Source organism: Triplophysa rosa, linkage group LG20, assembly GCF_024868665.1.
Source record: "Triplophysa rosa linkage group LG20, Trosa_1v2, whole genome shotgun sequence".
In the NCBI taxonomy this organism is placed as follows: domain Eukaryota; kingdom Metazoa; phylum Chordata; class Actinopteri; order Cypriniformes; family Nemacheilidae; genus Triplophysa; species Triplophysa rosa.
Genome location: NC_079909.1, coordinates 17687209 through 17702860, shown reverse-complemented (window position 1 = coordinate 17702860; position 15652 = coordinate 17687209). Strand labels below are relative to the sequence as shown.

The following is a 15652-nucleotide window of genomic DNA, read 5'->3' as shown; positions in this document are numbered from 1 at the left end:
AGCAGAATTTTACTTTAAAATAACTTTAATGGCCTTCACAGACATCTCAAAATCTCCTCCGCGCACATGAAACATTTCTCCAAAGGCCCCGAATATTGACACGATTAATATACAAACATGAACATTTACATATCCACACCTATTGAGTGTTCAGTCCCCGAGTTAAATTCAGAGGGGAACATCTTTAATTTCATTCAAACTTTGTTTTACGACATAAAAAGGAACGAACACCGCCGGCCACTCGCACGCACACGTTCACCTCGAACTTCTGCACATTCATGAAACATTGATGTTTTCTTGTCGGGCCGTCTGGAGTTTGATCCCCGACTCTTAGAAGACACAGCAAGAGAAGCCAGTTATTCCAGAGCGATGAGCTCATCCTCCTGCAGGAAACACACATGATGTTCCCACTTAACTGCTGGGAGGCCAGCTCATGCTTCATACCGAGGATTGTTTTAATCTCGCTCGCTGGAAGCGTGCGTGGGGGTTGTGAAGAGGAAGAGCATTTGAAGGGTTTCTGGCGGAGTTATCCCAGGATTTAATCCAGGATGTGGCGTGGAACCAGAAGTCTAAACTGGTGATGTGTGGTGAATGTAATGTATAAAGTTACATGTCTTTACAACGACAAAGTCTTTGGGCCAAGGAAAAAAGAAAACGCAGGGCAACAATCAGCTTTCATAATTTACCCTTTTACACATCCCACAATTCTCCTGTGGGTCAGGTTTACCCTGCTCTCCAAAACAAGCGGGTTATTCGGTTAGGGTAAATGGGACTTCTGGAGCGTGACCGTGTCATCTCGCAGGTAACCGCAGCTGGGACGCATTACGGGCCGCACTAAGTGTTGTGGAATTGGTTGATTCTGCTTAAGACATCCAGAAGCGGCTGTTAAAGTCATCGACTTCTGTGCACTCATCCCATCGTGTGCTCTTTAAACTTCCACCGCAAATCTAATTAAAACGCCAAATCCACAGCGTCATTATTTCCTGCGACCGCTCAATCAAAAGAAACCGAGCTCAGTTCACCTCCACGAGCGAGATGGATGCTGGTTTGTGATACAGAGATGAAGTGAAGGTACGAGGTGATGTGTACTGTACTGTAAGTGCTGTTTTCATGAGGGTGGAGTATAATTAAAACTAAAGAAGCTCCTTATTAAATCATTGAAATAAAGGGAAGGTAATCTTTCCTCGGCCTTTGAAACGAGTCGTGTTCAATCCTGTCTAGACTGAAGATCATCTGGGTGGAGCTGGGTGAACTTCATGTCGGTGAAGATAACCTTCATATCCACATCAACTGAATCACACCAGAGGAAACGTTCATGGAGTGTTTTTGCAATAGCACCTTCAATTTTAATCACACGTTTTCTTGTGTCATTCCAAACCTGTGTGTGACTCTTTCTTCTGTGGAACACAAAAGGAGATATTTTGAGAAATGCCCCAGTGGTTTTTGTGTTCATACAATGGAAGTCAATGCTTGGTTATCAATGTTATTCGAAATATCTTCTTTTGTGTTCTGCAGAAGAAAGAAAGTCAGAGAGGTTTGACAAAACAAGAAATAAAAAGAACAGTTTATTGCTGTTTGGTTAATTTTATCTTTCTTGTCCTGCAAAGCTCCAAAACCTTTTGAGAACAAAACCCTCAACTTACATTTCAACATATACATGAAACTGGATCTTACCATAAGATAGTATCACAATATATTGAACCGAATGTCAAAAATTTAACTAAAATTCAAACAGGATTCGTTTAAAAAAAAAATGAATTGACTTCACAGAACAGGCAACTTGCAAATTTAACTGAACCTTGAGAACGTAAAATGAACAAAACTGAATAGCTTTGCCACTTAAAAATAAAACTATTTAAACAAAATTAAAATTAAGAAAGGAATTAAGAAAGCGAAACCCCACGAGACAACATTTGCATGTTTTTTGTTGTTAAACTGCCAAATTGTCTCATCATCAAAATGACGCCACAAATCTCCAACTTTCATTGAACACTCATAAAACGACTGCGAACTGAATATCACCTCCATCAGACATCTCTGCAACTGAACAAACAAAACGGATTCAAGGTTAAACAGAAACCGATACTGCACCCAGAACAGCCTCCAAACACTTCAATTACATCTTAACAATCACAGACAAAGAACCCAAGAAACACCTAATGGACTGAACCGGTAAACCCTGCCGAGCATTCAGAATCCGATACTAACAGACCCTCATCTCGCCATGCCAACAGTAGCACGAGAGAGAGAAAGAGAGAGAGAGACGCTGCAGAAGTGAAGCGTACCGGTCACAGTCTCATGTTACCCCAACACAAGAGCGTCTGTATGAGGCCGTGTGTAATCTCAGAAAGACTCTTTTGTGTGATCCGGGCCCTAAAAATACTACCACAAGAGGCAGAAACCAGCAGAAGTCTCTTTAAATGAGCTTCCTGACATTTCTCATGGCCACAAAAGGATCTTTTTCACCTGAGGAGCAGAAGCGTTACTCAAAACCCAGGCGGACGAGATTCACAGCGCTTTCAAAAGAAGCTTTGTGAAACAGCAAAGACAAATGACCGTTCGCTTCACATTAAACGAACACGCAAAACGCCCAAAGACGTACGGAGAGAAACGGAGTTTAAGGAGAAATGGAAGCGAGCGAAGCCTTTGTGAAACTCGGATGTCTAAACTTGTCTCAGCGAACGCAAAAAGGCTTTGAAGCTTTTTACACATGTGAAGTCATCCAGCAAAGCCCAGCCAAAGTAAATAACACAGTAGGCAGGAAATCTGCGTAACCGTTCGCAAATCTTTTGACTTATTGCTCGGTGACAAACAGCACTGAAATACACATAGCAACAGAACAACCTCGCTTCATCTCTACAGGAGCTTTAATATTCGGCCTTTTATTTGTTCTCATAAAAATCCCCCAGCGTGCCTTAATCTGACAGACGTGTCTGAACCGTAAATCAAAACCGCCGGTACCTTCCACCGGGCAACACGACCTGGATACAAATGGATAAGCAAAGAAACGCTGGCTCGTGCCCAAGGGTGGAGACTGCAAGACTTAAGAAACCATCTAATGAAGAAGCATTTATCTGCTTTAACAACCTCAAACGTTCAAAACGTGACCCAACCAAAGACTTGCAACCCTCATGACCTTTCCATCAGGAGTTTATTTCCTTTCTACCTTTTTGCAACGTTGCGGCAACGTTGAGGAAACGTCAAAGCATTGTACGGTTTACTCGTGCTCATTTCATTTTTAAACAAAAGTTTTTAAATGCACCCAGATTTGGGTATGCAAGCCCTTAAAGACAACACACGTTAGAACAGCACTGCACAAAAACCCAAGTATGCAGGTGAACAGAAGCACGTCATGTTTCAAATTAGGATAAGCCGCTTTCATTGCATCAGAGCTAAAGCATTCAAAAAATGTCTCTCCAAGAGGTCAGAACGTAGTTTCAACGAGATCACGGGATGCGCTGGACGCTTCAGTTTTCTGTCTTAACACACAAGGCATGCTGGGAGAGTCAATGATTAACTGCCGTCTCATACTGAGCCGCTGCTCGGGTCCAAAGATTACTCCGAGCTGCTGAAAAACTCTCTCGGAGAACACAAGGAACCCCTGGAAACAGCACGCTGACAGGAGCGTTAATGTAATCCAGATAACACACAACATTCATGCACCAAACCAGATACAAACTCAACAACTGTCTCCAGACTCCGGGCACTGAAGGTCAACTGTTTGGCAAGAGAAACGGCCTTGCGTCAGGCGCATTGTTGGTTTTACTGACATAAAACAATACAACGTGCCCTTCATTAGCATGAAGACGGGCGAGAGGTTTCTGCCGTTAACCGAATTACATTCTTTACCTCATGCAGGTTCAGACATCTAGAAATCGAGGCCGTGCTGTCAGACGTAACAATGGAGAATGTTCGTGAATGCAAAGGGACAATAAAGCTAAAACAAAGACCTCGGAGTGCAGACGTCCCATCAAAAGAAAGAGTCTGTGAGCGATGGGGCGCTACAGCAACCCTGAAATATTTGCTCAAGCCTTTCAAACCTGCCATCAGTAGAGACTAAACTCAAGATTTAAGAAAATGCTTTGGTACTGTACATGAAGCGACTGGATTTTCATTCTCATTTTCCATCGTCAGCTGTTGTATTTGGACAGAGGGCAGAGCCGGAGTTTCTAGGGCACAATACAGAACTGTGACGCAATCCGTTTTCGAGCAGGAATCCGCGCTGTTTTCTGGATCGGTGGCTTGTGGCATTATTTCTAGGAAACCAAGTTTCAGAAAAGGCCAAACTATTGGTTCGTGTTACACCGGTGAAACATTACATCCTGGCAGCGCATCCATCTTGTCAAAGTGACGTACCACACAAACACACGAATGTAATTACCAACGAGAGGGTTCAAGTTCACAAGAGTTTCCTTCTGGTGGTTCCGCCCATCCAGAGAGGCTTTTCCTGCACTGTGGCACGTCTGTCTGGCATCCTCGCGTTCTCCCGCAAACCAACCAGAACTGAACCTAAATGACATGAACCCGGGAGGACACGTGTATGCTAGAAGAACAGCAAATCCTTCATTCAATACAAGTCAAAAGAAAAGTAACAAAATTGTGTGAGTGCATAGAATAAAGTGCATAATGGGATGCGTGCTGGAACCCTGAACCTCTGGAGTAAGAAAGAGGATTCTTGTGTTCTTTGTGACTAGCAAAACGAATAATGGAGTAACTACACTTTTGACTTTTTTTAAGAAAAGCGTGTACTTAAGACATTCAATGTGTCAAAAGAACACTTAAAGGCGGAATAGATGATTTGGTAAGATGCTAACTTTAGCCTGCTAGCACTGAAATCATGAGCCCACCCTCCATCGCAAATCGCGGTCCAAAGCCACGCCTCCTCCAAAACACATGAACACGCACAAACCAGAAGCTCTTGGATCAATTCCAATGAAATCATGTCTCATTCACCAGCGAGAACACGTTACAGTACAAAGTAAATAACGTTACTACTGTACAATAGCGAAAACCGCTCAAGTAAACGATACATTTAAAACGGGATTAGATGCAGCATAGTTCCCGTTAGACGCTATGTAACGATGTAATACATAAAGGTCCACAAACTACATAAGCAACATAATCAAAACCCAATGATTGGGCAAACGTCTTTTGGTCCTGTGCCTTTCACAGACAATATATAATTATAAAAATACAAATGTATCGCTTTACTTATTGATTGCTATCAGGATGTAAAGAGACTTCTAATCAGCATGACAAAAAACGTTTCCGGACAGGATTGCCTACTCAAGCTTTAAGAACTGACACACACACACACACACACACACACACACACACGCACGCACACACACGCACACACAGAACTTAAGTACTTTTTTCAAGTATCTGTACTTCAGAGTGCTAATGGTTTAGAAATTTTTTACTTTACTATATTAAAGCATCATACTTTTTATTCAGCTACATTTCATAAATACATTTTCACATGTTGTTTACCTTTAATACACAAGTATTTTTACCGAACAATTACTGAGAAAGTACGGTTTATTGTAGCCTGCTAAAGTACTACAGACCATTCCAAATGTTCATTTAATCAGCATTTCTAGATGTATTGTGGCCATTCCAGTCCAGTGTCTGTTGAATTTCAACAAAATCAAACCTCAGGAGAGACAAAGTCATCCAACAGCTAGGTAAAAGACTGACAGCATGACAATGTGATAAAAAATCCTGGTTATCAAATAAAAAATAACTTGATTTTTTCCAAAATACATGTAGAAATATGACTGTTGCAGTGCTTAAGTGAATACTAGTTTTCTTTGCAGTATTTGAGGTCTGACAGAGCATCTTTTCTGTCATTTTGACCCGTTTCTCCAGTTTTAATTTTCTGCAAATAAATGTCAATAGAAACAATATTTTTATTTGAAATTGGGAGAAATATTATAAGTAGTTCACATAATGAAACAAAAATGATCATTTTACCTAAACACAGAGCTAGTCAATTTTAAAATCAGAAAAACTGATTTTGAAATGGTCTCTTCATTTTTTCCAAGACTATATATTTTTGATGTACTTAAATATTAAAGGTATTAAAAAATTGCCATGTACTTATGAACTGTAGTGAAGTATGATATATGCTTTACAATGTAGTGAAGTACATTTTTTCCAAAGCATACACTTTTTACTCCACTACATTACATAAATACATTTTAAGATTTTTTTTAACCTTAAATACATTAAAAGTATTTTCTTAGTAAAGATTTTAGTAAAAATACTTGACTACTTTAATGCACTTAAGTATTAAAAGTAAAAAACATTCAACCTGTATTTATGAAATGTAATGGAGTAAAAAAGTATGATGTCTCATTTATAATGTAGTCAAGTAAAAACACTCTGATAAAGAACTTGAAATGCACTCGAGAGTCAAAATACTTTACAGTTGCATTTCAGTAAAACCCTTCCAAAGTCATTCATCCCACAAGATCTAAGTGCAGAGCCACGACTTCATAATGTCTTGCACAATCTTTTGATAAAGAAACCGTTCAATGAAAACTTCACTTCTACAAAGAGGGCCAAGATTCACGCAGTCACATTCATTATAAATAATCCATCACAAAACAAGACGAGACAACAGTTTCCTTCTAATCCACAGCTAGAAACATTGATATTCTCAATGCATTTTATCTGTTAAAGTCCTGAACCTAAAACCAGACCGGTACTGTAAGGTAATCTGAGGTGAAGTGTGAAGCTCACAAGTGAAATTTTAAAGTATTGCTTTAAAAAATATATATAATTTCTTCCTCTGCATACAGGCTTACTAAAGCAATTAAACGTTTTACACGTACATCGGGTGTTTGATGATGCTTTCATGTAACAGACAAGTCATACTAAAATATAAAAAATAATGCACAGATCCCAAGAGGATGAATCCACTGGCATCTCCCTCCTAAAAACACAAGATCTCAATATCGACCAAACAGCATCCCATCTGGACAAACTCTGAACGGCCACGTGATTCTTTTAGCATGACGCAACGATCCACCTGGCAAAAATGCTGAACAGAGGACAGTGAGGAACACAACACCGCTCCACATTCTTCTGACGACCTTTGAAATCAGAATAAAGCAAAGAGAGGACGAAAAAAAGACAAACTCAGAGGGAGCTGCAATTTAAGATGACAAACCTTCAACACACACACAATTCCAGCTACTGTTTGCATAGCGAGGAGATACGACATCGGACAGCTATCTGATGAGAATAAAAGACGAGCTCCGTTACACAGACAACACGAAGGAGCTGAAAATACAGAAGATCAACTCCACAACCACAGTTTCACAGAAACATTATGAATTTTTACTGGCTGCAGCACAAAACCAAAAATCATTCAGACGCGCAAAAACAAACAGAAAATCAAAACTGACCCACATCTGCTTTCTTTTCATTTTTCTACGTTGAAAATAGTTTAACGTCATTCTTAAATGAATAAAAAAGAATAGACAATCATCTCAAATTAAAACGATTTAATAGAGATTTCTTTGAGCTGTTGTGAAGCATGATGGTTAAACTAACATTACTAACATTTGCTGTGAATTTCTCAGACAGGGAAGCTTGAAATCTCAAGCATGTCAGAGCCGTTTGGCTTTGGACGTCAGCACGTGTGTGAATGAGTCCTTCACAAACACACTCCAAACCCAAATCTTACTGGCAACAAACGCACACATTACAGTAGAACACAACTACATTTTAACATCTCCTGATGAAACCCTGAGTGCTCCTCGCTGTAACACTGCTGTAGTGTTGAGTGGTCGCCAGGGCGTTGCCAAGCAGGTTAATAATAGTTTTTAGCATGTTGCTAGGTGTTTATTTAGTTGCCCAACCTTTAGTCTCCATGACACGACTGCTGCCTGCCAAAAGATTAAATGAATTAGTCAGAAGACACAGAAAAATAATTACGCATCAATTTAACAGGACGAGACGTGTGTTTGAGGAGGGTTGGGTATTGAGACGATTTTACTACAGTACCCAGAGCTAAATTATAGTATTTGTAGTAAAACCATAGTAACCAGAAATGTACTGATTTTATGGTTTATTTTATAGAAGGTTTCAAAGTGACAACATAAACGCTTCGTTTTTTGAGCACGCTAAGAATCACAATCTATTAGCAGAATGAAAATTCATTATCCATTAGACTCAAACAATACTTTTTGCCTTCGCAAACAAGGTTTAAAAAGCCTCAAACACATTGAACAAATGTAACATCAACCCCGCAACACTGAGACACACGTTTCCTCGTGCAGAGAAAAGTGCAAATCTGACAACAATCTGCGTCTGGTTGAGATGATGTCTCTGAAGCCTCCAGCAGCCTGCGGTTTCTCTTGCGATTGAAGAACACTGTTGAATTCCATGAGCATGAGCGGACGGCATACACGATCTCAAGTGTTTCAGCTGAGAGCAGAAGATTCATGCGAGAAACTCTTTCAACATCGTCCAAACTCATGCCGCTCTAACAAACCGTTACTGAGCTTTGGCAGGAAGACGATCACTTTGATTGATGCTAGCAAGACCTCAGAGTCACGCTCGACATCGACAGGATTTCGACAGCTACCGCATCGGGTGGAGTTTTACATCTCGATCTGATAACAAGTGTCTGAAGATGAATCTAAACCACAAAAATAGACAAAAGTCAAATAGAAATGAAGGAATGTTTGTATCAGATCTTACACGAACATGAAATCAAAACGAACTTCATTTAGCTCAACTATTCAAAACTAAAATTGCTTTTTTGAGTTTTACTTACGTTTATTTCGTTCCATTCTGGTACGTAGCGAAGACATCAGAAAACCGGTTGCAACCCCATTTACAATTGACACCACCTCCAAAAACATCACAATATTTCAGACACATCGCCATGGCAACCGCATCTCATATGGAAAGCTAACAACACGCGACAGAAGACACCCGGCCTGCACTTATGGGCGTCTCTGTGGAAAGAATCTGAAGAAACGTCAGCGAGGAACCAGAGGTAATGGACTGACTCAGCAGGAACTGACCTCAGAACATCAATAGAACCACTGTGAGTCTATTTCGGGCTGTCTGAGAACCACACCATCATCAAAGTCATATTTTCAAACCCAATTGATACAGTTGAGAGCCACAGAGATGTCGAACCAGGCTTGTGGGGACGGGGTGAAATGAAAGCAAGAGGGAAGATCTGAATGACGTGGCAACCGGACAAACATTGAAACACAGGCAGCCAACAAGACATTTCCCGGATCGCTGCGCATGTTCACGTGAAAGATCTTGACCGAGTCATAAAGTTCATCAATTAACCTTTTGAGCGATCAATTCTTGCGTCTCGCTATAGAGAGAGAGAAAACAAATGGAATCCTGTGAGATTTACAGCGGACGCTGTGACCGGAGCTTGTTTGTGTGAATTCTCACCCGTCTCTGTACACGTCTGGCCTTTAAAACTGAAGGGCGAGTGGAAAATCTGGCCGCTGACCCTCATGATAACATTCATCTTTAACAAACACATCTATATCTATATCTATATCTATATATATATATATATATAACCTACAGAGCTAATGAAAACTCCACATGAGCTCTCGCTCTCTGGACAGGAAGATACGGTCATTCAGGAAACGTCTGTGTAAATCCACAACCGAGGAATTTATCTGCATGTTTACGGTCTAATGGTCACTAGTGTAAAAACAGCAAGAAAACAATGTTCAATCAACGCATAAAATACCAAATAAATAAAAAATTACTATAGAAACAGTCAAAATATTTTTTCAACAAGGAAGGAAGTGCCAAGTAAAACTACACAGCAAAAAATACACACAACTTTGTGACCTCACCAGTGACGAAATCAACACACAAATCAGTGATCGGTTAAAACATGACTGTTTTATCATCATTTACTCATCCTCGTGTTCTTTCGAACCTGCATGAGCATCTTTCTTCTGCAGAACACAAAAGAAGATATTTTGAAGAATGTTGACAATCAAACAACTCTGAACCCCATCGACGTCCATTGTATGAACACAAAACCACCGAGACATTTCTCAAAATATCTTCTTTCCTGTTTCACTGAAGAAAGAGTCACATACAAGACATTAGGATGAATAAATGACCGATTGTTGGGTGAACTATTCCTTTAACAAATATTACAGAACTGCTTAAACCGTGTAACGGATGTCTATCCAATAATGATCTTATCTTCACAACTTCAGATCCTTAATACACCCTCCCTCACAACTGACACGCATCACAGTTCTCTGAAGAGAGAGATCAAGCTTGGGGAAAAATCTCTCCATGCAAACAAAACTGAATATCCCCGAGCGAACATAACCACTCACACAAACGCACTTCCATGTTTTCAGGTTTCACTTTGATCAATTTCATTATCAACATCTTTGATCTTTGATATCCCACACAGCTTATTCGCTGGTGAACGCACGTCACCAGATGAGAACATCAAGGAAATCAGATTGCACATTATATGAATGTTGCCATGGCAATGTTTACCTGTGTTTGTGTGCCACGAGCTATCAATTGACCAAATATGGTCATGGGATTTATGACTTCCTGTGGCCCCATTACCTTTCCAGGTGAAGTTAAGCACCTGTTTAAAGTGCACCCAATCCCTCCACTTTCGAATCATCACGCCAAACATCACAGACGTGGTGAGAAACCTCCACGCCGAGACGCTTGGGTCGACTCCAACAATGTTGCAAGCTGTCTGGCACCAAACGCAAGGCTGAAACAAAACTCTTAATAATTAAGCTCCTGGAATTCTGAAAATTCGCTGGATTCGACATCTTATTGAAGAAAGGAATGCGATTCACGGTCAAACATCTCATACCAGACCAAATAAGTAAAAAGATACACATCTACAAAAAGAATCGATACATGATGACACTGACACTATCTCACCGGCCCTCTGACACACATGGATTACTAAAGACTGATGTTGCAACAGAGCACACAAATGTTCAAGATGTTGAGCAAGAGAAGGGCGAAGAGCGAGAAACACTCGAGTATACTGATTTTTATTAGTATTGGTTTTAACATTGACTAGACTAAGCTTGTGAAAGTAGCTATTAGAAAGCAAAACCCTTCACATGATGCATTTCTCAAAAGGCGTGTCACGTTATTTCACTAACAAACTAGTTCCAACAAGTATAATAGTAACCCGACTTTCTTTTCATACGCACGTACCATGAGAACAACTTTACTTGGTACTACCATTGCACCTGTTTTTAAGAGCATCTCTAAACAAATACCTTGGTGTGTGAATATGTGCATTATTCACTTATTCAGAGGTACGACATAAATGAAAGCACCACAGTATTGCCGCCCAATATCACCACAATAGATGACAAAAAAAATACAAGAATATATATTATGTATAAGCTATGCACTATCTTATTCCAGCAGGATTAAATGGTGTTCTATTGGTTTCCATACACCAGATAACATCCCATCAATATAACTCAACACATAACCAGTAGGTCCCATTAAAACAAAATGCAAATCCCATTCTTTTTTCCAGTAAAGTATTTTTCACAAAGCAGGCCTTTCAGTATAAAAACGTTATTAACTCACTTATCCGATACTAAAACATAAAACCTTTTTTAAAAAAAGCGACCAGGTGACTTACCGATGGACACGAGCTTGATGTTCTCCCGGTCCAGGAACTCGAGCGCCACGGACACGTTCTCCAGCTTCATCTGTCTGAAGGTGGGTCTGGCGTGATATTTTCTGTACATCTTCTTCTGGCTCAGTATCTCGAGCAGCGAGATGAGTCTCAGTCCGTCGCTCAGGTCCAGCTGCAGGTCCGCGATGCGTTTGTTGACGCTCTTCAGGTGCTCGTTACACCAGCGCGTGAAGGTGTTCTGCTGGATCTTCTTCCACGGCGCGTCGTCCGCCAGGTCTTTCTCTGTCGCGGGCATGATGCTTTAATACTCGTATGAACTCGGTCTGATAACTTTGGAATTGTCTCGTGTATCTGTAAAAGGCGCGTTTGAGGAGCGTGTGGCTGCGTCGCGTCCGTCCTCTCCGGTATTCCTGAGCGATTCCCTCCCGTTGACGCGCCTGCGCAGACTTTTATATGGAGAGCAGTGACGCCACCTGCGCAACGCCAAACCAGACCTGAACTTCAACAGCGAGTTTTTTATTCAAGTTGCTTTGTATGTCGGTTTAGACAACAAAGAAGAGTTAAAACAAATAATACGGAAAAATAAAAGTATGCAAACTGCGAAAACTTGCAGAAAAACATATGATAAATATCTACTGCAAAGACTGTCTGAACATTTCTCTGTTCTTTGCCATGAGTGTTCCTCGTTTTTATTCTGCGACATTCTTATTATGTATTATTATGTAACTATTTTGTTAATAATTCACAAATGCCTCAAAAAGTTTGCGAAACAAAATGAATTGCTGGCAGATTTGCTACCTTGATAATCAAAGCGAAGACATCAAGGTATTTAAATATAAAGTATGTTCTCATATGTAAATATATTATTACATCACATTATTTACATAAGCCTCATTATTCAAATTATTTTTGATGACTAAATATTGTTTCACAAATCAACAACTCAAAAATGTTCCTGTAAAAAGCCCCAAGACGGATCCAGGGGGGCCACAGATTTTGTGGCATTTTATGAAATACAGAAATTTATCATACATTTTATACAATCAAACATCAGAAAAATAAGACCACCAACCAAAGAATTGATGTTCCAGCATTGTATAACTGAATATGTTGTTGATTTCATTATAATTCTAAGTTTAAGATTCTAAGTCTTTATTTGGGGGCCGCAAAGCGATGCGCTCTAAAGAAAGGGGGCCTTACAACAAAAACGCTAGAGAACCACTGATCTACAGCATTCTGGACACAATCCTGTCCTCCAACAAACCCTGATGATTTGCCAAACAAATGCTTCCCCCACATTTGGCGAGGACACACGGTTGATCTTCACACTGACTTCTTTGTTTTGTCTTCAGGAAGGTGTCAGCTCTATTTCAGAACCATGACACGTTCAGGGTTTTTCTGTGGAGTCAGCCTCCGCATATTCGGGGAAAACCTACTTCTATCCGCTGTCCGTGTCTTTTCTCCTGACATCATATCCTGCACTTTTGCTGACAGGAGTCTTAATATTTACTCCAGAATAAACAGCAGATCTTATTCAGCAAAGCACTAGGGTCTGGATGTTTCTCATCGTGGAGTACAGTAAATGATCAGCATTAGTCACTCGAGTGGATCAACATTGCATCACACACACACACTTATCCAAACAAAGAGAAACACATGGTGATATGACATACACCGTTTGTTAACGGCATGGAAAGAAGTTCAAAGTGTATAGTGAGTGTTTTCTAATTCATGAGAATGTAAAGCCAGAGATACTGCTAGGATAAGAATGTTTGTTTATTGGGTGAACAATCCCTTTTTAAAAAGCATGTAGGCCTGTATTTGATTTGATTTGAATGAACAGAAAAGTTTCTAAAATCTGTACGAAAGGTCACTTATCACAACATATAATCTCATGTCTCTCCTGCATGAGTTGTTTTGTTTCGTGTGCCTGATGTCTGGCTGGTGACTGCAGATGTCTTGGCTCTCTCTGATAATCTCTGTAATGGAGATGACACGCGGGTTGGCTCTGTAAAGCAGTAATGACAATGAGGCAATAGGATGTCCCACCTTTCTGCGCTGAGTAACTCCCGATTACAGCCTCCGGGTGCGTCTGCTTCCCTGTCTGTCTGTCTGTCTGCACATCACCTGTCTGACAAACCCACAGGACTGCACCAACCTCAGGCAAAGACCAGCTCATTGGTTCTGATGTGATGATGGTGGTAAAGCAGACCGTATGACACAGTTGATAATGCAACCATCACATTCCTATAACAGAGACTCAAGCTGTGGCTGATGGATGAGTAATACAGAGAACACTGAACTGAAATCAGTCACACAGCATCAGCTTTTCTAAAGGCCAGGAAAATCACAGATCTCCTTAATATATGTGATTTCTCCTAGACATCAATGAAATTAAATGAAAAGCAAATGGAAACGTTTGCTTAAATCTCATCTGTGTCTCAGATATTTCCAAGAGAAAAAGAGTCAGAAATCAGACAAATGTCTCTGTCTTTAGAGTTTCAGAAGAGATGTCAACGACGTGTCAAACTGAGCTCAGATCTGTCAAGTCTGCGATAATGAAGATCTCAATATGAACTCAAACATTTCAAAAACGTACTCAAATCCAGATTATATTCCCTCTACAATCTACATTCAGTTTACACCTCCAGACTCTTCATGCGTTTCAACAATTACACTCACATTTGTTTCTTTTTTATATCTCCCAAGCAATATCTAAGCTGATCTATGTTTATTATACTTGAGCTGTGCATAACGACAACAAAAAATGTCCAGCACGTTCGCTGTATACATTTGCGAAGATTATCGAGTCCTGAACATCACAACCTTAACATTTCCATTGTGTGACCATTGCAAAACTTCATTCATGAACCGCAACCATTCACTCTGGGAATGTTATTTTAGTGTTTTGTGCTCAAGAAGGAAGAGGATTAACAGCCTTAATCTAGTTTTTACATTTCTTGGAAAACTAAATCCGAGTGGTGTTTGCTGTCATAATGCAGGTGGGTGTGTCGTGAAGGGTTGCCAGAACGTTGTTAATAAACTATTCTGAGTATAGAGCCCACTATCTCTAGTCTTTATGACACTCTGTTCTGTAGATACGACTAAAAATCCTTAACCAACTTTATTGTTTTCAAGGCAACAAATCTCAAATCTGATCACTTAAAAAAAAAAAACAGCACACACTAGTTGCTACTGCAATACACATTTAGCAGTAAATGGATCTCTCTGCTGCGAGTCTGATCATTTCAGTCATGATCAGTATGAGTCCCCCATTTATGTTCATGCTTTGGATTCCCCAACTCGGCCAGTAATGATGTTTGTCTCGGCACAAAAAATTGAAGGCAAGAATAGAGCAAGTTCTTATTGATTCTGTGACGAATGGCACAGGGAATTGGGTCTTGACTGAATGAAGTTGAAGAAATCTGTGTCGACACTTATCAGATGAGGGTGGAGAACTTCCTGTCAGCAGTGATGTCCTGAGTCAGGACGAGTTAAACGTTCTGGTATCACAGCGACAGCCCCCGCGGAGGCAATGAGGTCTCTCAGAATCTTCTGTCTGCTGGCAGTAGATGGAGACAGCTGAAACTCAAGCAGCATGCCACAAATCTACATGTGGAGAATGTGTCTCTAACCACAGCAGGAAACACAGTAGATCACGTTCACATTCCAAACAAAAGAACAATTCACCGAGGTATTTAAAAGAACGACACACCCTCGTGAACAAAAGAGCAAGGACATTTCCTTGACAAATAGGTGAACATTTTTAACCTTTGTGATATGAGAACAATTGTTGTATTTTAGAATATATTTTATATACCATCCAAGGACTTTCATAATGCATAAATAAATAACGTGTCAGGGCTGCCATCTTGTGTTCATGGCTACAAACAACATTTTAGAACTAGAATGTTATGCATTCAACATTTATAAAGGTGAAAATCATAACCAGAATCAAGACCAACATGTTAGTGGTTATAAAAAACCATGTGAGCT

At 40.1% G+C, this 15652-nt stretch overlaps 1 protein-coding gene across 3 annotated transcripts in view; it reads right to left on the bottom strand.

Moving 5' to 3' along the window:
• LOC130570910 (filamin-B) overlaps window positions 1-12081 on the bottom strand; it is a 62993-nt gene extending 50912 nt beyond the window's left edge. For all 3 annotated transcript variants that reach the window (XM_057361412.1, XM_057361413.1, XM_057361415.1), the window contains exon 1: window positions 11660-12081. In XM_057361412.1, the coding sequence (XP_057217395.1) occupies window positions 11660-11951 (292 nt within the window). In that variant the 5' untranslated portion in view covers window positions 11952-12081. The remainder of the gene's footprint in view (window positions 1-11659) is intronic.
• Between the last annotated feature and the right edge of the window lie 3571 nt (window positions 12082-15652).